The 27,714-nt window shown below is 47.7% G+C and overlaps 1 protein-coding gene across 1 annotated transcript; it reads left to right on the top strand.

Annotated features, from left to right (window-relative positions):
* The first annotated feature begins 773 nt into the window (after positions 1 to 773).
* Positions 774 to 27,206, top strand: LOC8024889 (disintegrin and metalloproteinase domain-containing protein 10). Its single transcript, XM_029991087.3, has 7 exons — positions 774 to 1,595; positions 6,626 to 6,786; positions 7,352 to 7,691; positions 17,014 to 17,294; positions 19,476 to 19,584; positions 22,610 to 22,854; positions 27,044 to 27,206. Exons 1-7 carry the CDS (start codon positions 774 to 776, stop codon positions 27,204 to 27,206), a joined length of 2,121 nt encoding a protein of 706 aa, XP_029846947.2.
* The last annotated feature ends 508 nt before the right edge of the window (positions 27,207 to 27,714 follow it).

Here is a 27,714-nt window from a genome sequence, read left to right as displayed (position 1 = left end):
GTCCCGCTTTTGGTTCTCAAACCACGGATAGATGAAAGATTCAGTTAAACGAAAGGATCGCAGCGGTGAGAGGGTGCTTCCTCTGATCAAGGAACAAGATATGCTTGTGAGAGGAGATGCTGAAGGTTAATTGGCATATGACATGTGAACAGTACTATAGACGTAGTACACAAAATAAATACATTAACACTAAAGGAATATTCCAACCAAATGTATTAGATATCTGCAAGCCACACAGTACGCAAATTGCAAGAAAAATAGATGCACACGGTGTATAGGAAATAATGAAAAGGCATGATTTGTTACCCTACCCTACCCTACCCTACCCCCCCCCCCCCCCCCCCCCCCCCCCCACAGCTGAGACACCGGACGCCAATTGAGACTAACTTCCGGCTGTATAAACATACACATTACATTATCATTGATCAATACAATAGATAGTTTTAGAATAGAGGGTCCGCAGCTTTGAGTCCCCCAAACAACTTGAGACGTCGCACCACGCATGCGCAGGCGTTCTGCGGATGGGCAGTGCGACGCTCCACGCTGTTGGAGGTACCCAAAGCGTGGGGGTCCCCTGTTCTAAACCCCCCTAGATTTGTAATTATGGGTGGCGCGTTTTTCGGAGCTCCGAAGTGGACGATGCTGAAGATGGCGGCGTGGCACGAGCGTCCGTGCACGTCCTCGGTGTTGGCAGGCCGAACCAGGAAGGGGTCCCGGCAGGACGAGGAGTCTGCAGCGGCGCGTACGATCCAGCCGCCGGGCACACCAGCAGCATGGCAAAGGTCTGCTTGCTGCTGGCCACGCTCCAGATGCTCTGCCTGCTCGGAGTCTCGTCGGAGCTGAGCGACTTCGTCACCAAGTACGAGAGGGTCCGCATGCACTCCTTCACGGTGCCCACCACCAAGGGCGTCGACTCGATGAGCGTCAAGCAGGAATCCCAGGGCGGGTACAGGGTGTCCTTCGAGGCGTACGGCCAGAAGTTCAACCTCTCCCTCGCCGAGGACCCGAGGCACATGAATCGGATCCCGGTGTACGTACACAACAACAGCGGCGTCTCGCGGGTCTCGTATGACTCCGACTACACCATCTACATCGGCAGGCTGGAGGACAACCCCAGGTCCGAGGTCATGGGCTACTTCCGCGACGGCATCTTCGACGGAGTCATCCGGACCGAGAGCAACGTGTACTTTGTCGAGCCGGCCGACAACTTTTTCCTTGAGAAGCAGAACTACGACGCCGTCGTCTACTCCGGCATGGAAGTCATGGCGCCCGACTGCATCACCATGGACGGCGGCGTGAGGGCCTGCTTCCAGAACAAGACGCACGCGTACGGACCATCCAAGATGCTCCAGCGGCTGCCCGCCGAGGACGTGCTCACGCGGATGAGCGCGCAAAGGGTCAAGGAGTTTGGCAAGGGATCCAGCCTGAGGGTGTGCGGCATCGAGCTCCTGGCGGACCACTCGTTCTACCGGTCCCGCAACCGCAACATCAACCTGGTAGTCCAGGAGATGATTCTGCACCTGCACTACGCCGACCTGGTCTTTCGCAACACTGACTTCAACCTGCCTTTCCGGATCGGTCTCATTCCAGAAAAAGTTGGTGTCATTCGTAATATGTCTCAATACGAGGAATTGTTCTTAGAAAAATGCACATTTTCCCTTTTAATCTGATCCGTCTCAGGTGGTCTACATTGGCCACATAATTGTTTTTTTATTACTAGCTGGTTGAGTCTGTCGCTGTTGAGTGCGAGTTTATGATGAAGTTCCACAACGCTTTCGTAACATGAATTCCACACCACTAAGATTGTAGCTCTTATAAGATATGTGAAGGCTTGTTCTGAGCATGCACTGCGAACGCTGCACTCGAGGTTCCTATTGAATACTAAGTGAATAAATAAATAAATAAAGGAAATAAATAAAGGGTACTCCTTGATTGAAAAAAAAATATATATAAAAGAAACGCAATTGAGCGCACCCGTAAATAGTCCACATAGAGATCTGCACTCACCGTAAAAGTTTACAGTTAGTGAGTGCATTTTGAATATGTTATCTGTTAACGCCAGGGCGTCCCTTTGTTAGAAGAAGCAAAATGTTTTTCGTGAGAAAAAACAAAATATCAATGTTAAGTCTGGTAACGTTGTAATTTTGCCGAATCATTGCCAAATCTTTAGAAAAGTTGGACAAAAGTTGCGCCGAATTTTCGATTTGGGGGGGGGAGGGGGAGAGGGTCTGGTTTGCCCCCCCACTCAAAAACAAGTTGGTACGCCACTGGCCCTTACACTCCAGCAAAACGGATGGCACTCAGAGGGAAAACCGTGAACTGGAAAGAACATTTCCTTTCGCGAATTTTGCTTGTCTTTTGTGGCTTCCGTGATCGAATGCTGCATGTCGGCGGCTGGCGCGATAACCGCCGAAGTAAAGCAAGGGAAGTTATGTTGGTTGTTTCCAAAGCAACGGCAACGGCAGGAATGACAGGGGCGCAGGGAAAACCAGGACTCATAATTCCGGCAGAAATTCGGCGCGCCTAAAGTTGCTTCTCGAAGTGTAGGAGTGCCGGGAGGAGAGATGTCGCGGCGAGTCATTTCTGCGTGTTCCCTAGGTCATTGGGAACGCAACCTACGGAACCGGGTGAAATAGATAGTTTTAGTTCATCGTACGCCGGCGGAAAGCGAGTCCAACGGGCCCGTGGTCAATCCATGATTCGAAGCGACAGCACGAGCTCCCGCTAGCAGAGCGTACTCTAGAACACGGTTTTCTAAAAGTCTCTGTTGTGCGGTGATGATGAGCGTGGTAAAGGTTGCCAGGGTCAATCCTTTATATATATGTAGGATTACTAACATGGAGCAGGATATTACAGCTATGAAAAGTGCATCAGCTCTGCTACAATCACCTAACAGCCCGCTAAATGCCATCCCATTAGAACTTTCAAATAGAAAGTTAGGTGTCACGATGCAGAAACCGTATTCGTCGATCTAACTGACTTTTCTTCGGATTACCGGATCCTCAGAGAGAAACGTGGTCAAAATCCAAAGAAAGCGTCATTGACTTCTCTTTATAAAATCTGGGCGTCACTCTTGCCCCCTACCAATTTTGAAAGATATCATCGCTTAAGCCGTTTCACAGAAAAAAAAGAAAAAAACCGTCCAATCATTTTAAAGTTACTACGTCATAAAGACAAGGAATCTGTTTTGGCGGCCGGTTCCAAGCTGAAAAATACTACTTTCGCCGTCCGAGAAGATTATACGAAATCATTTCGCCTAGCGCGCGGGAACTTGTTTCGATTTGCAGAGTAGCAAATATCGCCCTTCAAAATTCGACTTAATAAGCTTCTAACTACTGACAAGCGCTACATTTACGATCCGACTGATGACTGCGTGAACGTCTTTGAGGCATAGCTAAAACGCAGTCTTGAGTAGTAACGCGTTACTAGTGACGCGTTACTGTAACTTTGTTACTTTTTTGGTAACTTGTAACTGTAACGAGTTAATTTTTTAAAGTGTAAGTTTAACTGTAGCTCTTATACTTTTTCTCAAGTAACGATGAAAGTAACGACGTTACTTTTGTCGTTACTTTCCAGTTTTTGATGAATATAATATATCACTGAACGCACAATCTAGCGATTCCTTGCACTTTCCAAATTGCCTGTTCCGACATTTCATGTGTCAAGTTTGCCTTGCACAAACTTGGGAATACGTTCTTTCTCGCGAGTCACGACCCGAATATAGCCACGTGTAGATGTGATGAAAAAATATCTAGCTATCTTTACGCACGCGCATGTACTTCGTGACTGAACACTTACATCTTAGTATCTCGAAGCACTGTCTATGTTGCGGGTGCTCTTTTTTCTGCGCAAGCGCTTTCTAAACGGGTGAATCAACCGTGAAACAATACACACGGAGGGCACTGCGAACGTTTCGTATTTTGATTAGCTCTACCACTCCGCAATGCGCATGTTTCGTATTTTGATTTGCGCCACTACTCCGGCGAGGAATCAAGAGTCGAGGCAAAATTTACTGCTGTTTGCGCGGGGTTTGCTCGTTGCTCTGGTTGCGCGGGGTCTCTTCAGTAAGGGCTGCGACATGTTCGCCATCAAACGAGGGACACGTTCCGACACTAATTTTGAGAAGCAACTGCTGCTAAGTTAAAATATAAAGTAAAAAGCTTACTTTTTAATTTTATGGAATAAAACTTGGTGAAGGACGTTCTCTAGTTTTTCCTAAATTTTCGTGTTATAGAAAAGTAACTGAAAAGTAACGTCGTTACTTTTTAAAAGTAACTGTAACGTGTTACTCTTTTGTTGCGGTAACTGTAACGGTAACTTCGGTACTTTTTTTCTGAAAGTAAATGTAACTGTAACGAATTACTTCTTAAAAGTAACTTACCCATGACTGCTAAAACGAAACAAGTCTGACCAGAACCCGCCACCGCCCTGGTTGCGGGACAAGACTAAGAAATCGCAGTCTCATTTTGTTACTTTTAAAAACGTCCAAAACTACATGTAAAAAAAAAAAAAAAAAATTCATTTTTTTTTTTGTTTTTGCGATAGCAATTTAGATGTTGCAATATTTACGGAAACTTGGCTAAAACCGGATGTTAGTGATGAGGAACTCCTTTATCCGAGTATGGGCTTTTATCGGCCTCGGCAGCGTGGTAATTGTGTCATTGTAAGAATAAGAAGTAAATTGTCTTCATTTCATGTCCAGCTGAATTGAGACCTTGAGTAATGTAGAGTTTCTTTGTCTTCGTAATTCAGTAAAACTCTTCCCAACTAGTGGCTGTTCGTTTACGAATAAATTGCATACTGCTTCAAATAAAATCACCAGCCGTTTGCCCAAAACCAATATTTTATTTTATGGGGATGTTAACTTCCCAGAAATTAACTGGCAGCTATTAACGTCTACGTCACGTGATTCAAAGCACTTTCTTCACCTATGTCGGATGTTCAATCTCGTTCAAATGATTGATATGCCTATCCGGTACTTGCCTCATCCCCTCATCTGGTTGATTCTGCTGTGTACTTGCCCGGTCTTAGCGATCATAATAATAACTATATCGATACCTTTGCCTGTAAATATTAAGTTGCCCTTCTCAAAGGTTATTTTGGATTTCAACAAAGTCAATTAGGTCGGTATTCACGGCGAGCTACTATCTTTTCTTTAAATGTCTTTCTCTCCTTTTTTTTCATGACGGTCTGTATATCTCGTAAACTTTTCCCGTCACTTTTTCGATACTCTCTAGGCACAGAAACCATTGAGCGTATTCAATCATATAAATACCTCGGTGTACATTTTTCTACTCATATGTCTTGGGCTAACCAGATTGATAATATACCTGCCGAAACTTGCAAAACTCTTGGTTATGTCCGACGCTGCCTGTACTCCGCTCCCCCTGATCTGCGGCAGCTGGCCTACGAAACATTTGTACATCCAAAAATACAGTATGCAGCTGCCAACTGGTCTCTTCCTCAAATCTACTAAGACAACTCCTTAGAATCTATACAAAATAAAGCTGCACGTTTAATCCTATCTAACTATGATCGTAACGTCAGTGTATTAGCAATGAAAGCCCCTCTCTGGGCTTCTCAACTCTCAATACTCGCCGCCAACTATCACGAATTTCTCTCTTTCATAAGATTTTTTACTGGCACCCTCAACTCAGACAATCTTTATTCTTCGACCCCCGTCGTTCATCTCGACGCTATTTTAACATTCTTGGTGTGCGTCGTATCCTCGGTCCCACCGTCCCATTAAACAGCTGATTTCTTCCACTTGCCATAATAGATGGGAACGATCTGCCGTACCACATGGTTAGCATAAGTGACCCACATCGTTTTAGAAATGCAATGTCATAAATAATAAATATGTAACTATAATTATTTTAGTGTGCTTTATTTTTCCCCCTTTTGTAGTATATTTTCGTAAAATGTGCCCTATGTATGTGCCTTTCTGTATCCCCCCCCCCCCCCCTTTTTCCCGAGGCCTTTAAGGATCAATGAATGAATGAATGAATGAATGAATGAATGAATACATGAGGTGTAAAGTTACAGATGCATTGCACCTTGGAGGCTTCGCTGCACTTCAAAGTAATTTAGTTGTTTTCTTTACTAAAAAAACGACAACAACTAGTACTCATGTCTTTTCATTATTCTCGACATAACCCTGGTTCTGAAGAGAAGTCTAATATGTTTGATATGTTTAACTCGTGTTCTTGAGCGTTACCTAAAACTAAACTCATCTACAGCAGAAATCTGTAGTACCTAAAGCAACACTGACCATTACGGTGAGCGACCCCATACGGTGAAATGCGCCATAAAGGAGCGGTCTTATATAACAGTCACAATCAAAGTCAAGTTTGCGGGGTTTTACCTGTCAAAGCAACTCACACCCCAGCGGAGGACCGATTATTAATTTCGACCACCTGGGGATTATTAATTTCGATTACACGGCGCCTTCTCCGCAATAACGTGCGTCCTGTTGCGGGCACTTGGGCAGGGATTCGAACCCATCACCTGGGGATCGGCAGGCCGGCGCTTTGCCCCGGAGTAACCGAGACGGCTTCCTGTATATAGCAGGACAGATCGGCGTCGCTCTCAGGAATACTTGTCAGTAATTTCTTTCTTCTCGAAGGTGACCATTTTCACGGACCCCAGCACGAAGGGCTACCCTCTGGGTCAGGAGGACCTTTCCGCCAAGGACTACCTGGCCAGCTTCTCGTTCTACGTGCAGCGGCACTGTCTCGTGGTCGGCTTCTCCCACCGACCCTTCGAGAGTAACACGCTGGGCATTTCGTGAGTCGAGACACAGCCGACGGTTGACGCTGATCTCTCTCGATGATGCCTCATGCCCTTTGCGAAGCTGTTTAAAATGACATAAAAGTAAAATCCAACAAGTCTTATTCTCGGACATAAAAACAAAATCGAAAATAATTAATTATTAGAAGACTGCACTTTTGTGTGGGTCCACGCTTCCTGGAACGGCTGACCTTCCTTTAGTCTCTAGCTTTATTCCTGGCTCGAATGACCTTCTTCGAGACTTCGTAGTTTTCGATATTCAATCACTGCATTAGGTGGATTTATTTGCCTAAATTAGCGCAATATAGGTATCTACATGAAAGACTGCGTCATTCTTGTGCTCAAGTCAGAAACCTTTAAACCTTTGAATAAAAATTGGCTTTCAAAGCGACGGCGCGTCATTCTACTATACTCCGTGGTTAAAGGAGATCATCGAACGAACGAGTGCGAGGTATAGAAGCGCATTTACAGCCAAGAGACAATATTTAACGATTCAAACAGTTGATGCACGCTGCCTTTTCTACAAACAACTGGATAATTTACGCTCCCTAACACGTACCAGATTCGTGGCCAATCCCGACCCGGAGGGCCCCGTGGGCGGCATCTGCGAACTGCCGATGCGCTTCATCGACCAGGACACCATCCACAGCTTCAACATCGCGTCGATCACGACGAGCACGTCGAACCGCAAGCGCGTCCCGCACGGCGTCTCGTTCGGCACGGTGACTCACGAGATCGGCCACAGCTTCGGCTCGCCCCACGACCCGGCCGCTGACCCCTCGTGCCACCCGATCGGCAAGTCCGGCTTCTTCATCATGGTCAAGTACTCGGTGGACGGGTCCCTGCCCAACCACCGGGCCTTCTCGCCCTGCTCCGTCCGAGACATGCGCAAGGTCGTCAAGGTGAGTGCGACGCCGACTCGGTGGGAAAACTCATGGTCATGCTTATGGTGCCCCGTGACGTCACAGTGTCGTCTGTTGTCATAATGTCACGTGCGTGACGTCAGAGTGTCACCTGACGTCATGGTATGATGTGGCGTCACAATGTAATGCGATCTCATGGTGTCATGCAACATGACACCACATGACCGCGGCACGTGACGTCAAAATGTTACCTGATGTTGCGGTGTCGCATCTTGAGACATCAGTTGACCATGTCACATGACGTCACGGCGTGACGTGACGTTGGCAAGTTCGAAAGAAGGGTGAGTGCGCAGGCGAGCTGGTAAAAAGTTGTCATAACTTGACCTGAGGGAGGGAATGAAAAGAAAGAAACTTTAAAGGAAAGATTAATTCTCACAACGTCTTCGAATATGGCTAAGCGTTTATTCAAGACTGAACTCTTTTATAGGGACGGAACACCACAGTTAACGCCGAAAGACCCATTACAAGGTTCCCTCTACAACGTTCTTACTGGGAAACAATAGGTTTCTCTGCTAGATTTTTTGGGTAATTTTATCGCTATATTTAAAGGAAACATTTCTCCACCACTACATACAAAGTGCCCTCTCCCCCTTCCCTAAAAAAATAAAAAAAATAGGAGAACACTTACAGGGATTTTTTAATTGCAAAAATAAACTACGCATCGCCGAACGCTCATTCGCCGCCCAAAGCTAGCACTAGAGGATCGAACCAGATGCCGAAGTTTCAGCATTTACCGATATTTTATTCCAAAGTAATAAATGATCTTTTGAAAATTTCATTGGGAAACGGAGCTCATTTTCGCCCGTTTTCGGCTCCTGGCGCCATAGAGCTCCATGTATTCGACAGCTCCGTCGGTCACTATTTTCCCGTCGAAATTTGCAAAAAATCATTTAGAACTTTTGAATAAAATATCGGTTCGCGCTGAAACTTTGGCATCTGATCGAACCTCTACAGAGCTCCGAACCAGATGCCGAATTTCAGCCGGACCCTCATTTTCCGCCGAACGCTCATTCTCCGCCCAATGGTAGCGCTATAGCGCTACCTTTGAGTGGAGAGTGAGCATCCGGCGATGAGTTTTTTTTAAATTATTTTTGCGGTGAAAGAAACCCTGTACGCGAAGAACGCCTCGGGATCCACTAACAAAATTTTGCCGAACATAATAGCGCTTCACGACATGGACGAAGAGAAGGAACGAGACAACACAATGCAAGTTTCAGTACCAACTCGCCCAAGAATCCACATTACTCAAAATTTTGCCAATAACGGCTGTTGCCCCTTTCCCCTCCAACGTTTTTTACCAGTTGATTGAAGCGCCACCTATTTTGCACGCTGTGGTGTGTTTTCGAAGCAACAGTTCAGAGACCAGCCGCAGCCAGTCAAAAGAAATGCTATTGCATAAACAGAACAAAAAAAAAAAAAAAAAAGAAGAAGCACTCCACAACTTCGTAAAAGAATTTGGCTCAGTGATGCTGACCGTAATCCTTCCCAAAAAGAAGCGGGAATGGTCACTCCGACGGGACGACGTATAGGGCGTTTTCACGGGACGTCAATCCGCCCTTTTGTTGTTAGTTTGTCTTTTCAAACAAATTTACTGATTTCAAGTATTACATCGCAACTGGTTGAGCTGATGTCAGCGTAGTAACACTTAAGCTTTTGTGCTCTACGCATTTGAAGGGTCCTATACATCCTTGGAATGCTCGAATTCGGCACACGCCAGACAGCTCACATCAACAAAAGGTGGACGAAATTATGTCAGCGAAAGCATCTTATACGCGGCTCCCACCTTTCTCCTTCCCCAACCGCTGGCTCGGGATATTAGGGATCATCCTAGACATGGCGCATGTAACTTCAAAACACGGCGATGACGTTTAATCCCCTCCTCAAAAAAAAAAAAAAAAAAAAATTCTTGTGTCGTGCGGATACAATATTGCGGTGGTTCATCGCTCTTTCGAACCCGATGTTGATAGTGCGCAATCGAAACAAATATATACAGATAAGTGTGATTCAAAATGGCTTCCACGCAACGGTCAAATACACTGATCTCTGTGACAATTGATGGATCGTGCTTCCCCGCTTGTGCGCTGCAGCGCAAGTGCAGCCACCGGACGGCCATCTTGCTCGTAGACGATTTTTCGGTTTTGCTAGCGTTGCAGAGGCTGGCGGCAGCGTGCTACATACAGGTTTTCTACTCGTTCGTCGTCATTCGCCGAATAACTTTTCTTAAGACTCTGTGTAACCGTTGAGACTTGCCGTTGTGAACACGTGGAAAATTTTACAAAAGCGCAGTGCCGCAGGAAAAAGGCACAACTCGTTGAAAGTAAGTTTCGCCGGTCTCGAGGCGGGATTAAAGCTTTCTTGGCACGCCTAAGTGCTGCGTCTCTGTGCCTTCGCACGCTTGGATACCGATCAAGAATCGATGCCGTGTAGATGTGTTTTGCAAGTGCAATGTGCGTGAAGCCGTATGTACCTCTGGGCAGCGTTTTACTTTTACTCTGACGACTGTATTCGTAACTTGCGGCTCTCGCGGGCCAGAAACAAGCTTGATCCACTGTACAGTGGCAACGGATGAGAGAAAAAAGAGAGGGGAAGGAAGCGGCATCAGCGACGCGTTGTTTTTTTTTTTTTTTTTGCTTACTACTAGGCGCTTATGGCAATCGAATCAGTAGTACAACATTTTTATTTTTGTTGTGGCTTTTCCCTGCTGCACTGTGCTTTTGTAAAAATTTTCACGTGTTCTCAACGGCAGCCTTCAACGCTTTCACAGGGTCTTAAAAATCTTCTTCGACGAAGGACGACGAACCAGTAGAAGACGTGTCCTCAGCATGCTTTTGCCAGCCTCTGTAACGCTAGCCAAACCGCGAATCGTCTACGAGCAAGATGGCAGTCCGGTGGCTTCACTCGGGGGAGTGGGAAGCGCGATCCAGCAGTTGTCACTGAGATCTGTGGTCAAAGTCAACGCCACTCGAATACTCAGTTGGGAAACTGCCATAGAAGCCCGCTTTGAAAAAGAGGCTCCGATCCGTGCTCGAGAACCAAACTAAGGACGATTGCAACGCCGCCATTTCTCGCGCAGAGGCCACTTCGCAAACTGCACGGCTGCACGTATTGGTTCAGCTCGAGTCCCGCAAGAGCTTTGGCGCCATCTCGCAGTAGCTACATAAAGCAACTTTTATGTTTTGACTCGTCGCTAAAGGGTGACGGTGTTATCGTATTTAGTTTGGTCTCGGTGGACACCAGCAGCCCAGGTTGCAGGGGGGAGTTTCCCAACTGAGTGTTTTAGTAACGCTGGTCAAAGCTAAGAGGTCAACCCGAAAGACTAAGTGTTGGCAATAGTCGGCGGACGGCGTTTATTTGCAGCGTTTTTTCTTAAAGCAACAGCTGAACGTATGGGCTTAGGTGGATTTGACCTGAAGACTCTACGGCCCTGTCTCTCTCCGCATGACTCCCTGTAGGCGTCACGCTAAACTAAAACAGCCACCGAAAAAAGAGGACAACAAAGACCGCTGTTATTTCGGATAGAAAAAAGGGGAAGCAAATATTTTTAACTATTACCTTCGTAATCTACTATGCCTGTGCAATCCTACACTGTAAACCTTCTTTCTTTTAACGCGACGATGACTGGACGCGGACGGCTGCCCCACCCACACAGCGCCTGGCCACGCACCCTTGAGCCCAACTTCGAAACGGCGATTTTATTGGTTAGCAAAATGTCGCATGTCATGACGTCGCTTTCGCCAGACTCGGGCGGTATCTTGGTAACGCAAAGATGGCGTCTGCCGGCATTCGGGGGTGGTGTGGGGGGGGGGGGGGGGGTGTCAATTTTATTTGACAGGAGGTTATAGGGAGGGGCTGGAGATTCTGACGGCCGCTAACCCCTGGGCCGCGGCCCGCGGCCCGCGGCCCAGGCCATCGTCCGTTGTTTGGCGGCAGCTTCTGAGCTGCGCAACAGTGCCTCCCACTGGTTTATATCAGTGATTTCTGGGTGTGTGAATGGTAGGTGTGAGCAATAGTCCCAGAAGGAGTTCGGTGATGTAACGGGTTGTGTACAAAATAGACACGTTGATGTGTACTTGTCTGGGTATATCTCAGAGAGTATTACTGGGGATGGTTAGGTGTTAGTCTGTAGCCGTTGACACGCGTTTCCCCGTGTCTTGGTCAGCGATATGTGCGCGGGTGGATAAATGACCCGCGACAGTCAATATTACTATGTGATTTATCGATTAGTTTGTGGGTGATCCCTGGAACCAGACGCCAACTCCTTCTGCCCCTGTATTTCTCCCGTCCGGTAGGCCGATGCTCAGGCGGACGTCCGTACGCGGATGCCCTCCATAACTTCTATGGAGGACTTCCGCGTACGGGCGTCCTCCTGATTAGGCTGCTTCACCGCAAATTGATGCCTACTGCGGGAAAGCGTCAGTCAGATAAACTTGGGCCGAACGGATTCTCCAGAAAAAAAGAAACGGCAAAACTCGGCTGATAAAATACTTAGAAACATTTTTCAAGTCGACGTGTAGTACTTACCATCACGTGGCACAGTGTCGCGTCATATTGCGACGCCAGGGGACCCCGACGTCCCGCGACCCTTGACATGGCGTAGCCTGGCGTCATAAGTTTCAAGTCGTCTGGTGGCGTCCTTGCAACCAAGGCGAGGAAAGGACTTCTTCTGGAAGTTGCGACGCGCACGATATCTACACCGCTATACACGAACTCATGTTTGCAAACAAACCGGAGCGTCCCTAGTGGACGCCACCGGCGCCGCGCATGCGCGATGGAGGGCGGGCAAGAAGCTCGCTGTCGCCCATAAAACCATAGGAATGCGATGTTGTCGGCGTCGGTGTGAGTCCCCGCGTGATCTTTTTTACATTAGCATTGTTGATTCTACATCCTCCTAACAATGTCCGACTACTTGAGCGGCTTCAAAAAAATAATGTGGCTCGGTACAGTGCAAAACTTCGCGTGAATAATGTGACGTGCGGCGATTCATTTCACGTGGACGCCACAGAATGGGCGCTAAAGCCTAACTCCTACGACGAGATTCTGTTCGCTATTTTCAGTCGCGACGTCGCTCCGGCTGCAAAAGCGTGGACTGTAGCTGAGATGGTGGACGTCGATACTGAAAATCGCAAGTAGAATCGGACATTACAACATGGTGATGGCTACTGGTAACAATGATCAACATCTCCTTGTATCTACTGTTTACACAGAGCCTACGCCTACTTAACCAAACCAACCCTCGAACTTAAAAGTGTTTTGAGGCCTGCATTTTTTCTTATCGCTCGTGTTCCTGTAACAGCCCCAACGGGCTAACAGTGTGAATAAATAAATAAAAAAAATTACTGGGTCAACGTTTGGTTTACGGGCCGCTGTCGTTTGAACGAGTAGACGACAAAAAGCAGACGACAGTTCGAACGCATGCGCAATAGAGTGTGGGCAAGAAGCACTGCGTTCCGCGTCAACAGACCATTGGAATGTCACGTTGTCGGCGTCTGTGTGAGTCTGCGTACACTTTTTCGAGTTGGAATTGTGGATTCTACGTCGTCATAGCAATGTCTTACCACTTTAGTCGCCTGAGCGACTAAAGTGGTCGCTCAGGTGACTAATTAGAGACCACAGATTAGGAAGACGGAAACTACCGCCACCGCATCCTCCCCTAACCAGGAGGGAGGCGGTGAGGTTTAGGAGACTGCGCACAGGGTGCCTGTTCGCCCCAGTGTTTGGCAAACACGTGCTTCTCGAAATATATCAGGACGACCAATGTGTGCTCTGTAAAAGTGCTCAAGCGAAACTCGCGCACATTATGTGGGACGGTACTAAGAGGCCGGAGGAGGCCAACCGAAAGGAATGTCTCCCGCAAGAACTACAAGAAGCAATCCGGAGTGAGAACTACGACACCCAACTCCAGGCCGTCCAGCAGGCCACGGCGCTCCTTGAGAGGCAATGCCCCTTGAGGCCGTCGTAAGCGACGTGAGGCCGCGTCCTAGGTCCCTTGGGGCTGAAACTGCGGGCACCAAATGAAGTTATTCTTTCTCTACCTCGGTTGCGACAAAAAGAAAAAAAAAGAAAAGAAAAGGAGGTTTTCAAATGAAGTTGGCATCGCCCGTGTTGCTTCATTCGACGTCCGCAACGCAAGTTTTTGCCGCCGCCGACATGGAAGTTTTAGCCACTGCGGTGAACCTAACCATACCATTGTTATCCATACGCATCTTAAATGAAGGTTGGTGGTGTAGATTATTAAAACTGACATCTTTTTCCTCGCTTAACAGCCTTGGCCTCGTCCGCATGCATTGAGCTGCTTGCGCATCAAGAAAAAGGCAGGCCAACACTACAACGCACATAAAAGAAAATAGGTCATGAACAAATTTGGTACAGCTTCGTGAAAAGATTAGGGTCCAGTTCAATAGTTGTAAAGGGCTTCAGTCCGCGCGAAAAAGTCCGCATGTTTCTTCGCGTTGTCACCGATTGTTTTTGTCAAAAGCTTCCTCTCAAGTAACGAATAAAAAAATGACCGCATCTCCATGTGGTGAATGATATTGATTGGGGCGAACCTCTGGTGGTGCTGATGATACTGATTTTGTTCATAGGTAGTGCTGATGGTGCTGATTTTTTGTTATTGCTCATAGGCAGTGCTGGAGTTCCGGGTTGCGTTGGTATGGAATGTGTGGTATGGAACGTGGCTATATACGCATTTGAGCATTTGACCGCAGCGCCCTGTCGTCTATAAACGTTGAGCCAATGCATGCAAAGTTTAACGCGATTATATACGCATTTGACCGCAGCGCCCTCTCCTGTATAGACGTTGAGTGGCTACATGCAACGTTTCGTCCACGAAATCCCGAGCTCTTGAGTTACTACCATCATAGAATTATTATAATGTACGCTAGAGGTTCAAGTGGCGCTAGTGTGCTGACGCAAATTGAAGCAGACAGCAACCAATCCAAAATTGACTTCCGGTAATGCATTCCTATGGGAAAAAGTAAGTGCATTTTCTTCCTGCGCTCGATCATAAGAGCAAATATCCCAAATAATTCGTACGTACTAGGTAGTTTGGAACATTTCTCAGTCAGGCCGACGAAAGAATTGGTCAGTTACGGCGATTTTCTCTCGAATTCATCGCACTAAAAACGGTGCTAAAACGGCTTCGTACGTGTATTTATGTGCACTGTCGGACACTGTGAGCGCGAACGCGGCGTCGGCGATTTCCAGCATGGGGGATATACATGCCAAACGAACGAAGGACATCTGGAAAATCAAGAGCGGCGGCAAGAACTACGCAGCAACACCGGATCAGTAACTCGCAGTGCATGTACGATCAAAATAAATTGAAGTCCACGTAATCTATTCCGATTTTAAATAAATGAGTACCGCTTTATTCTTTCTGTCCTGAGCGAAGCTGCGTGTTCTACGTTCAAAATATCACCCGCGCGCTGGACATCTGTGAGAACAAGTGCGCGATAAAAGTTGCCCGGCAGAGAAAACAATGTGAAGAGACACCTTTCATATACCAGGGACTTTATTCTCTACGTTGAAGGTTTTTATCCGCTCAAGCACGACGGGATTATTTTCATATAATGACAGAACTGTCATTATATGAAAATTATCAATATACAAGCGTCACCGGAATGCTGGCGAGCCTTGAACACACTCTATATTCGTTTCGATCGTAATTTTGCTTTGAATCGTCGCTTGTTTTTACACACCTGCTGCGGAACACACGTTTAAGACTGAAATGCAGCGAAGTTAAGCATCGCTCACTGATGAAGAAAAATGCGCTAACTAAAGTAATTACACTTTTACAGTGTTAATCAAGGTACATACTATTCGGTACAACCCAAATAACCAAAGTGTTCCGTGTTATTTTCCGGCGAAAAGACAAAATGCACGCGCGCTTTCCCATAGGAATACACAGGAAGACTGGAAAAGTAGACTGGTTGCTGTCTGCTTCAATTTGCGTCACGGAAGTCGCATAGACACTAGCGCCAGTTGAACCTCTAGCGTACATTATAATAACTCTATGACTACCATATCTCAGAGCCCCTACTCGTCCCGCAGTCGTGGCCGAGTGGTTAAGGCGATGGACTAGAAATTCATTGGGGTCTCTCCGCACAGGTTCGAATCCTGTGGACTGCGCAAACATTTTTTTTTCTTTTTTTTTAAGAAGACATGGGATGGTTATTGATGTGAGCACGGACGCCGGACAAGGCTAGACCCTAAGAAACCTTGCCCCTACAAAAAAAAAAAAGAAAAAAAAAGGTGAATCCTGTTTGCGTTCACGTCACGCACGAATCAAAGGTTTATCGCTGCATCCGCAGCGGAACGCAGCAATCGTTGGCATCGCATTTCTCGCACGACGCGCGGTCGCTTGTTTACGTGGGGTCTTTGCCGGTCGGGACTCAGGTTTCGTTTTCTCGCCACTAACAAGGTGGCAAACATAGTTCTCGGCGCGCTACTAGATGGCGCTTGGTCATCTGCGGCGACGCAGATGACCGAGTCGAGTGGCTGGACGCGTTTGGCGCACGTAATGATAGATGGCGCTACCTTCTTACCGAGCGTAAGGGGCCTTAATCGAAAGTGCTCGTGACGACCGTGGTCTACTGAAAGGAACATAAAAGCTTTGTAATGTACCAACACTTGAAGCTAAGAAAAAGAACAAAAGAAAAACGCATTTGCACAACGACGACACTTTTGCTGCCGACGGATTTCGTCTCCCTGTCGTCTGCTTTCAGTCGCTGGACGGCTACGCCTTCCGACGCTGCTCCCGACGCCATCTAAATACGCGAGTCAAACGTGCCACGCCACTCGACATCGTCGTCTGCGTCGCCGCCCGCCGTTGACCATAGCAATTTTTTTCACGATATTTTTTTACAGAAAAGGAGCTACACTTTGTATTTTTGCATGATGAAACGGACCTGTGAAATACGCTTTTGACGAAAAGATTAGATCGCTACATGCAGGTGCCGAGTTTTAATGCCCATTTTAGATTGAGCCCGGGGACGTCAGACACACACACTCTCTCTCTCTCTCTATATATATATATAAACGAATATGTGCAGATGAATGAACAATACTTAATCCAATGAATCAAAGAATCCAAGTTTTCAGGAACCCGCCGAAAGCCAAAAAACGGCGGAGCCAGGATTTGAACTCTGGGCCTCCCAATGTCCGGTCGGGTGTGCTATATATATATATATATATATATATATATATATATATATATAGATCTTACACCGTCGCTTGTAGTTACCGTAGACGCACCGAGCGCAGATGTGTGAAGCATTGCGTTAATCCGCGCCCCGTCGGGCAGGCCAAGGGGACCTGCCTGGCAGAGGACGGTGCACGCTGCGGGAACGGCATCATCGAGCCCGGCGAAGAGTGCGACTGCGGCTCGGAGGCGACCTGCGAGACCCTGGACCCCTGCTGCAGCCCGGCGTCCTCGTCTAGCCTCTCCATCCACGACGCCCTGGGGGACCTGACCGCCTCGAGCGACCACCCGTGCACCATCCGCAGGACCGGTGGCAGCACGTGCAGTCCCAGGTCTTCCGCCTGCTGCAACGAGCAGTGCGGGGCGATGGTGCTCTCCACCGGGTACGTCGAAGGGAAGCTCCGTTGAAATGCCCAGAGTCACTGATTCGCCTCAAAGTTCGTTCAACAAGTTAATAGATAGATTCGAACCAGTAACCCAAATTACAAATCTCAATATAGTTGTTTTTTCTCTTTTTTTTTTATAGTGAAGTCATTAAAGTTCTGAGTTTGTTATGAGAGGTTGTGAAGCTCTGCACCGGCAACGCTGGAAACGTTACGTCAGATGTTGTAAGGCGGGGCAGTATGAATACCGTACAGCTTGTTCCCGATCGGTTCCAAGAAGTTTAATGGCGTGAAATGAACGCTAATTAAACTCGTGCCAAAAGAATAAATAAAAAAAAACCACTAAACCACGTTTATTTAGACTATGTACTGGACTTTGTACACCAACACGCTGGTGCTCAGAAACCAGGTTCGCTTGAGCTAAAGCGTTTGCGCATGCGCAGTGCCGACACCAGCGCCACCGCGCTGGCCTGACGTCAGAGTGTTGAGCCAGTTCACGCACCACTCGTGAGCCCGGGAAAATTTGAACGTTGGTTTTGACATCATCTTTACTTTGCCCTTTTTCTTGATGGCTGTTTTTGAATTTCTAGAGAATAAATAGGATGCCATAGAGAGTAACGCCCGGGCATTCTGAGAATGTGTTTAGTTTTGGGTGGCTCGAAGTCTTTTCTGCTCGCTAACTTAATTGCCAAAGAAACACGCCCGCATTTAATGCTTAATTGCCACGTTTTGGTAGGAAGAAATGTGATCAGACAAATCAACCCGATTTACGTGATGCTATTCCACTTGCGAATTCGCACTTCCGATGTCGCTTACTCGGCAAAAATATAATTGTGGTGAAACCTGCGGTTCTCCACGCTGCAAACGCGAAATCGCAAGCAAAACTGCACCATATAAACGGGCTTAGCCGAGTCCTTTACACTGCTCCCTTCATGAATTGAAAATGTCATTATTTTATTACGTAATTACATGGAAGTGGAAAGCAAATTAATGAAGATTAAAAAAAAGAAACTATTAGAGTACGTTGATCAATTCTTGTGCCGGTGCAGAACTGAGTTAGTTTTTCTAGAAAATGTTTAAGGCGTCTGACACAGATCTTACACAGCGAAAACAACTTCAGCAAACTGTGGGCACAGTCTGGATGTTAGGATGCAGCGAGAACTACGAAAATAGCGCGAGAAAAGCTGCCTCAAATAAAATCAAAATTTCTACGATAACAGCAATTTGTCTCACATCTAACAAGTTGCATGGGTTAAATGGCACAAGAAAGAAAAAAGACATTTAAAATTGCGTGTATTTTTATTCTTGCAAAAACGTTCGTGCAAAAAAAAAATGCAGTTTAAAGTTGTGCGCTCGCATTCATAGTTCTTTGATATGCAGCAGTTTGTAGCAGCGAGGAAGCCGCCTTCCCCCCCCCCCCCCCCCCCCCCCAAAAAAAAAAAAAAAAAAAGAAAGAAAAACTGCATCCATCGCCGGATAAGAAAAGTAGACCCACCCGACGGTCCCATCATAGCACCGCAAAGAAAACCTTGACTCGCTATTCGAATACATTCGGGCAAAGGTAAAATCTAACCCCCACGCTCAACACACAATCCCTTCTTCGCCAGATGATCTAAATCGAGAGGCAATGTCGTAACCAACTACTCCCAAAAAGAAAAATGCACGTGCTTATTCTGTGGAGAGAAAGTACGAAGCTAATAAAAAAAATCGAGTATGACCGGGTCGTCTATAGAGATGGCCAGACAAAAAAATCCTAGGAGCACTTTGGTTAGGTTTGAACTGAAACCAAACGCCGACACTAACATCTCTCCATAAAGATATGCTGATTGCTGAAAGTTGTATCGCCCCGTACGTCCGTGTGTTTAGTTGCTTTCTAGCTGAAGGGGGGGGGGGGGGGATTCTGCATAAAGATGACACCAAGCGGCGAAAGCTAGAACTGCGATTGGCTTCCGTTGGTGGACTTGCGTTACCTCTCTTGTCTCCTCTAGTGTAAGAGAAGATAAAAAGAGGTAGGTCAACTCCCTTTCCGGACGCCAATCGTAGTTCGAGCCTACGCCTGCGTAAAACGATGCTTTGAAGAAAAGCTCCACCGCGCCGGAGTCCACAATTCAAATTTTACTATACCTTTATTTAATCCCATGGCTACGCATTATATCATTCCCCGGCCTATTGTTTGTGCAGTCACAACACCTCCTGCCGGCCTTTCGATGAATGCATGGCATCGGGCATTTGCGACGACAAGGGAGTCTGCCGACCGATTGCTCCACGGAACGACGGATTCCCGTGCAAGGTAATAAACCCTATACGGTGCAAGCGTCTCTGACTGGTGTGTTTGGCGTCCTATGCGCAGCGCAAGTTAGTCTGCTTCTGTTGCTGTGGTTGTGGTGACGTCAGAACACCGGGCTTTGATTGGCTACAATTGAAGGATAGTGGGTAGCCCTCAAAGCTAGCTGCATTCAAGTTTACCCCCTATCCTTCAATCAGAGCCAATCGGAGCTGAGGCATTCTGATTTCGCAACAATCCAGCAGAATGAAGCAGACGAAAATGCGCTCCGCCATTCCGCTCTTACCTCCCTCTGTTCCGAAACAAAATACTACACTTTAGTCGTGTTTATGTATTACTGTGCGTGTTCTATCATCTCTGAATCAACCCTAAACAGAAAAGGCCTAGTAACTTGAGCATTTGATGCTGCTTCATTGCCATTGGCTCGTGGCGTCGCGTGCGTCTGAACCTAAAAAGAAACTAAAGTGGTTCTCTACTTGAGGAAAACCCCTTAAATTGTGTCTATCTTAGCCTCCCATACCTCAGATATTGAGTTTATTTTTCAATTTGGTGCAGGGAGGCAGCGTAAAATCGGTTTCAAAGTATCGATGAAGCCCCTCCTTCCTGGAGCGTAGTGTCATATCAGGGGCGTTCAGAATCTCCGCTCTCGCGCATCTTCAGCGCTTATCAAAGCTAGGCACGTGCATTCTTGGTATTTTGAAAAAGGTCAGAAGATAACGTCAGGGGTGGTGCCAGTGCTGGTGAATACAAGCTCGCAATTGCACGCGCTGCCCACACGCGCGTACGCGCTTGGCGGCCGAAAGATTAGTATGGCGTTACAACTGGTCGGAGGTCTTACGTGCTTTCTCGCGTTTATGAAAAAAAAAAATAAAAAATTAACGTGATATTTAGATTCACAAGATAAAAATACGGCAAAATTCAACTCTACCTCGTTTCTTTTTTTCGAGATCCTCTTTAGCTTTCTTTAAAGCTGAAACTAAGTAGGGGTGTGTGTAAATACTTCAACGAATTGAATTTTTTTGCAGGGGTTGTGGTTTCGTCAGAACGCCGAACTCTGACTGGTTCTCATTGAAGGTTAGTGAGTAGAGCCATAGCCTCCTATATACTGACAAAGTCAGGTAGATCGCCACGAGAAGCGGCCGCGGAAATGGAAAAGGTAGGGCGGCAGACAACGGATGAGAGGAGAGCCACGTGACTGGCGCCCCGCTGCGGCGAGACGCCGAAACGCAGTGTCTCGCCGCTGCCGCGAGATGCTGCGGCAAGACGCAAGGACCCGAAAGTGTGTTCCGGGTCCTGGCAGCGTGCGCTGACGTCCAGGTTCCCTGAGAAATGTCTCTGATGCTTGCTCTGTGCTTTCAAATGTGATTTCATATCTGCGACCGGGCACTCTATGGCTCCGTCGTCGAACTGCCAGGCTTTGTGAGTGTAGAGGAGGCTATGGTAGAGCTCAAAGCAATTAAGGTACCTTGAGGTCTACCCACTCTCCTTCAATAAAATGACATCGCCAAGCGTTGGGCGCATGCATGAAGCCGCCATAACTTTTGTTTGTAGGAGGCAGGCGGCAGTGCACGAGACTGTTCGTGACGTTTCGTGCTCTACGTGCGCAGAGCTCCAGCAAGGTCGTTACACGTGTAAATAGACTAAAGTTCCCGGCATAAGTCGCGACAGCGGGGGCACAGCCAAAATGGCTGGTGAGATAGGTCTATTAGAATTAAGCAGAGGTCGGCGTTCTGACGTCACCACAACCCCAACAAAAAAAGCAGACGAAGTTGCGCTCCTCATAGTGCAGATTTATTCTTAGCTTCAACACTGTGAAGAGAGCCGGTCTTTCGTGGTTTTCCTATAGCACTCGGAAGGCTGTGAATGACGCAGCGATATTAGATTCGAACTCTATCCGCACACCCCTACAAAACACAACACGGGATGCTTACTTTCTGGTCGTTTATTAGCTTGCCAGCTATTTGACGGGAAAATTAATATCCCGTTACCTGGCGTCACGCGCAATTCCCCGCTTAATTAAGTGAAAAAAAAAAAAATCAACCGCATGACGATGTCGCGCGAAGTTTATCCGATAAATTTAGCGGGAAAATTGAATTCACGTGACCTGACATCACGCGACATCACGTGACCTGATATCACGTGACCTGACGTCACAGAATCAAGTTGTGTGAAGTGACACGATGACGCTACCTGACATCAGATCACGCAATGTAAATTTTTGCCGCTAATTTCGTGTGCCATCAAGTTTCGTGATGTCAATTTTCCCGCTACATTTAGCTGGAAAACTTTGCGTAACATCAGGTCAGGTGACCTGACATCAATGCTGAGTCATTTTGTCACGGGATACGAAAACATCTGGGATTTCCGCACTAAGCTTAGCGGGGAACTCCACGAGATGACGTTGACAGAGTGACGTCAGGTCACGTGACCCGACGTCACCGCGTCAAACCATTCGCGCGATACCATTGCATCTCATGACCTCATGTCAGGCCTCGTGACGTCAGTCTTCCCACTAAATATGGCGGGGAAATGTACGGACGCAAACGACACTGGGGTTAGGGGGTTCCGTTGAAAAGCATGGCCTGCTTTAAATTCCCACGAATTCCCAAAAGTGTATTGGCGATTTCAGCGAAATCAACGGCACCTAACGGCAAGAGTAAAGCGCTGTCACGGCAGGTTTGCTCGCCAGCTTTCTCGAGTGAACCAAATTTTCACAGCGCCTAGCGGTCTAAACACGAAGCCACGAAAGTACGCGGAACGCAAGTTCGTCTGCTCTTCTCACAGGGGTTGCGACGATGTCAGAACAACGCCGAGCTCTTATTGGCTGATTGAAAAAAATAGTTGGCAGACCTCGAGGCATCTAGAATTAAGGTACACACACTATCCTTTCAATCGAAGCCAATCGGAGCTCAGCGTTGTTTTGACGTCACCGCAACTCCTGCGCAAAAAGCAGACTACTTGCTGTCCGCAAAGATTCGAAAACAAGTGATCAAAATTGCCAATACGCGCTCGTCCTGGTCCCCCGCCCCAGGGCACCAAGAAGACGTGCCGGCGGGGCAAGTGCCAGTCGACCCCGTGTCAGGACCGGGGCATGCTGGACTGCGTGTGCGTGGACGAGGGCCGCTACGGCAACAACGAGTGCCACATCTGCTGCCGGAACGGGACCCACGCGGCATGCATGCCGGCCATCGAGCACGGCCTTAAGTCGCTCGACGGCAGGCTCTTCGTACAGCGCTCCGATTATTTCTGCCACGGACGCCGGGGACAGTGCGACGGGTACGCCAGTCCTGCCATTCTCAGAAACGCATTCGAAAAAAAAAAAAAGAAAAAACCTTTGGAGTAAGGCAACAGGGCCAATGCCAGCGTCTTGATTGCTGCGTTTTCATGGAGGTTACAACCCCAAGTTTACGGAAGAAGAGAGAAGACGGAAAAGCTTAGGTAAACACGCATCAGTGATTCACGCGCTAGCTTTTAGCCGGCTCCCAGATTTGCCTTTAGCCAGCTCCAGAAAAACTGGGCGCCGGATAAAGGCTAGCGCGAGAATCCCTGACGTGTGTTTACGTAAGCCTCCCCCCCCCCCCCCCCTTTTCCCGCTCCCCTTCCTCTCTTTATTTTCCTGCAAACTGGGCGATGTGACGTCCATAGAAACGCACAAATTAGAGTGTTGGTATAGTGTCAGTTGTCTTAACTCCACAAGTTTTCCCGAGTACGCTTCCCGAAGCCGTGTCCACACAGCGCCTGAATCCGGCATCACGCTCAATGCCTGGTTTGCTATGATGTTGCCTCCGCGTCCATTCTGGTGACCTTGTAGCTGAGCGCGTACCTGCTGAAAAAAAGTCTTTGAGCTCACTTTCCTGCAGAACATGGAGGAAGCCAGTCACGGCGAGCAATACAAGGATTTCAGGCTCAGAATGCGATTAGATAGTTTCGTTAAAAAGATTGTGCGCTGCCGGGACAGTGTGCAAGCCTGAAACTAATATAATATTCTAGAAAGAAGGGCCCCATGCATTCGGGCCGCTTGGGAACTGCGGGGCATGGACGCGGACATTGATGGACCCCAGTTGGTGGTCATGTTGGTACCATACCGGTGGAGATGCCTCAAAGAACCTATGCAAAGGAAACATTTTTTTAACAGCCTGGTTGGCAGTTGCAGTTGCCGTCCGTGGGAGCCGCCACTAGTCACGTGGTAGACGGAACATATGAGCGGATTAAGTGGGCGCCGCGCGGCACTCGCCTCTCGCCGCTAGGCGCGCGACAAGCGCACCGCGCGGCTTTATCTGCATCGCCCAGATCCGAGCGGCGCGGCGCCGCGCGGAAGTGACGTAAGGACGCCAGCACTGGTGCCACCGTTATTAGGTTGGCTCAGTCACGGAACTGCTCATAGATGCTGTTTACACGGGTAATATATCGTTCTCACTTACCACGACTCGCCCGACTCGCCTATGGTCGATCGACGCACCGGAGGGCTGCTATGGTAACTAGACTGTTCTATAGAATACGTACGCTTCGAAGCATAGCGTCTAAAGGGCGTTCCACCGTACTCTATGCAGCACAGATTTTAGGGTGCAGCTCTTTAGCGCCCGTTTCCGGCTTGAGAGGCGTAGCCATCGCCGTCGGCGTAACCCAAGCGTTGCATTATGCGACGTTTCCCATAATGAAGTCATACGTGACGTCACGTGTGACGTCACGAAGGTCACAAGTGACGTCACGAATGTTATTTGTGAAGGTCATGACGAAGATCATGACCTTCACAGTGGCCTTGACGAAGCTTTCACGAGTGATGTCACGAGGGTCCTAGAGTCATGAGTGACGTCACGAAGGTCATTAGGGAAGGTAACGACGAAGGTCACGACGAAGGTCCCGACTTTCACAGTGACCTTCACGAAGCCTTCACGAGTGACCTTCACGAGGGTCACGAGTGACGTCACGAGGGAGGAGGAGGAGGGGCATACCCTCCTCTCCGTACCCTCCCCTCCTCCTCAAGAGCTGCGCTCTAATTCGGCATTACAGGGAATTGTAAACGGCTTTCATTTTTTAAATGAAAGTCTAGGTGGAGCTTCAAACGACGGAAGGCGGACTGAAATGAGTGAGAGGGGGCACCCCCTTCCGCGTGAGTTCCACAACTGAGGTAACCTAGTAACGTTGACCGGTACACATGAACAACGGTACACATGATCAGTACCGATAGAAACCGGTGCAGGCGACCTACGTCACTGTGACGTACGCGCCTCGCGGCGCGGCGCCGCTCGGATCTGATCGGTCCAAATGTTTGCGCGCGGTGCGTCCGGTGTACCTAGGTGCGAGCGACGTAAAAGCAAATATGGCGACCGTTCGTATGGTCTGTTCGGTTTGGGTTTCGTGCTGCGTGCGGCTCGAATGCTCTCGTGAGAATGTTCCAGTCTTCTCTAAAGTTATGCGAAGTCCCATTAATGACACGGAAATGTGTTATGGAATCATAATCTCAACTCAAATATCACCATCCCAAGTAACACGAGATGACGTGCGACGAAGATGTACTCTGTCCTGTAACGGTTTCGCTTTCCCCTCCCTCTGGACGAATGTACCTATACCCCTATATTTTTGACGTGTACGACCCTTCATTGTTCCCTGCCGTTTTTCGTGTCTAGCATTTATGAAGGACGTCCGCCCGAAACGTTGTATAGTCCTGTCCGTCCATGTCCTTTATTAGTGTAGTACAATCGTATATCTTTTGCAATTTCGTGTTCAAGCCCATTGCGCTCGGCAGAGCCCCCATTTTCTTGGATACTTCCAACTAGCAACAGGCGGGTCTTCACCAACAACGGCGGTGCCGAGAAGCGGCGATAAAACGCTGAGCGAGATTTGTTTGGTGGTTTGAGTTCAGGGTGGGAAATCTGCCGAAGCGGATGAAGGAGTTAACACGAGGGGTGTAGAAATAAGGCCGAGATGGTGCACTGCGCCGTCTCGGCAAACGGTGCGCTTATCGCTGCAAATCGAACACGCCTAACTTTTTGTCTGCTTTCTTTATGTCGCTCTTCTGCCGCTCTCTTTCTCGTTCTTTGTCTGTGGACCGTTGATGCCAGCGTCCAGGATTCGCCGCACTCTGCTCCAGTCTTTTCTCCTTAGCTGAAAGAGCCGCTTGTAGCAGACGATAAGAGTGACGGAGAATCATCTTTTCTTAGTCGAATCTTATTCTGCATGTGCTTCGTATTTGTTAGGATCATTATTCGCCGCTATTTGTTGTCTCATGTTCTGCAGGAAAGATATACTTTTTTTTTCAGTGTGTATAGGAACAATGAGGAATGATCACAAGCACAATGCGATTACGTCATGCTCAAGCAATGTATACAGCACTCACGAAATGCATCGAATGCAGAAGGCGATGATGCGCGCGCAGCTGTCGAAGGGAGATATTATGCCAAAGGGCGTCGTTCTGTAAACATTTCGAGCTGCACGACACAAGTTTTTATGACCGCGTGCACTATCACAATGGCGATTCCACCAGAACGAGAGCGAAAATCAATTCTGCGTCGAACTCGGCAAATTTAAAACAGAGACCTTTGAAATGATTAATTAGGTTTTATTAGGTTCACAGAGGACAGCCAACATCGTACAACGGATGGTTAAATATTTAATACCTAAAGTAAAGGTAAATAACACCCAAAAGAAACGAACGTTCTGCCCTTTCGTGTACGTTCGAGAACGATGATTTTTTTCTTATTATTTTCGTTTTCGTTGATATCCGCGTGAACACCTTCTTTTCTTCTAACTATATATGGGTGCTTGGTAATAATATTCTTCTTACACCTTTTGGTTTCAACAGGTTTACACCGAATAGCAGTGAATTGTGCGAAGTATTTTGAGTGGCACTGGCGCTCCAGAAATAGCAGAACAACGCTGGAGGACGAAGAGAGGTGGGGCGACCTTCTCCGACCTCTCTGTCTTCCAGTGATGCTCTGCCATTATTGAAACGCGAGCGACCCTTAAAACACTTGGCACAGTTCAGTGCTTTTTCACATGAACCTGGTGAGTCATTTCAAAGGACTCGGTTTTAGAGATGCCGAGTTTAACGCAGAATTGATGTTCGCACTCGCTTTGGTTTGCTGTCTATGACGAAATCGCCATGGTACTCGTGCACGTGGTCCCAAAAACGTGTGTATCGCTGCTTCAAATGTTCACAGACCAACGGCCTTTTTGCATAATGAGACAAGAAGGTGAAGGACTGCCTGCGACTGCTGCGCCCGCATCACCGTGCTGCCCTCTCTATTTGCGCTACAAATTCAAATCTCGAAACTTCTTATCAGTACCTCTTAACGCCAAAGGGGTTTAGGTTTGAGTCTCTGAACTATTTGACAATTCGACAGATAACGGCGGTTTTGTGGATCGCTGTCGTTCGAAAAGACCACTTGGAGCATCGTTGCTTTTATTAGTTTTGTTTTTGACACTCTTATTCTTTTCTAAAGGGAGACTGTTTTGTCCCAACCAGGTTCGGCATCTGCATCGTGTCGCCCACGATTTCGCACAGCAGCACGACGAGCGGAGGGGCCGCCAACCTTGTGGGGACGGCACCTGCCTTTGCAAGCTTCCTAACGTCCCTCCTGATTTTGCTGCTCGGCACGCTGGCGCGGCGGATCGGCCCCCTGAGCTGATTCGTGGCAGCTCTATGGAAATTTAAGGAACTGTCCGTTCCTCCTGTTAGTCATGACAACAACAATGCATTCCATCCAGTTTCACTAATGACTGGTAACTTATTCATTGTCGCGCTGATGCAACGAAGCGCTCTCGCCGCCGGCACACACATCCACTTAAGAAAGTTGTGCTCGTAATAAAAATATAATCGTGCGAGGAGCTGGCGGTCCTGGTTTCTTTATAGATCCTTTAAATGTGTAGTATTTATAGGGCTAGCTCTTGGCACACACTTGTCCCAACCTGGGATGTAACCTTGATAGGTTGTGAAGTCCTCTTCTATCCCACCATGGCTTAAGAGTATCGGCTGACGTTGGTGCCGGCCCTATAGTTTCTATTTTTGTGCTGTTTTTTTGTTTTTTTTTACCGTGCTTTTCTACGTATGCCTGCAGGTCCAATACAATGGTCTTCAGTTCAGGTATTTTGTATGTCTACTGTTCGGGCCATGAACTACAGGTTGCAAAATCAGGC

This window comes from Ixodes scapularis, unplaced genomic scaffold (assembly GCF_016920785.2).
Source record: "Ixodes scapularis isolate PalLabHiFi unplaced genomic scaffold, ASM1692078v2 PGA_scaffold10__122_contigs__length_95168666, whole genome shotgun sequence".
Classification (NCBI taxonomy): Eukaryota; Metazoa; Arthropoda; class Arachnida; order Ixodida; family Ixodidae; genus Ixodes; species Ixodes scapularis.
Note: the sequence above shows the minus strand (reverse complement) of the source record. Positions and strands in the feature narration are given on the sequence as shown.

Bases quoted from the DNA above. Each gene is read 5' to 3' on its own strand.
- LOC8024889 (XM_029991087.3), top strand. From the start codon at position 774: ATGGCAAAGGTCTGCTTGCTGCTGGCCACGCTCCAGATGCTCTGCCTG. The intron at 1,596-6,625 runs GTTGGTGTCATT...TTCTTCTCGAAG, and splicing joins TCGGTCTCATTCCAGAAAAA to GTGACCATTTTCACGGACCC. The intron at 6,787-7,351 runs GTGAGTCGAGAC...AACACGTACCAG, and splicing joins AGTAACACGCTGGGCATTTC to ATTCGTGGCCAATCCCGACC.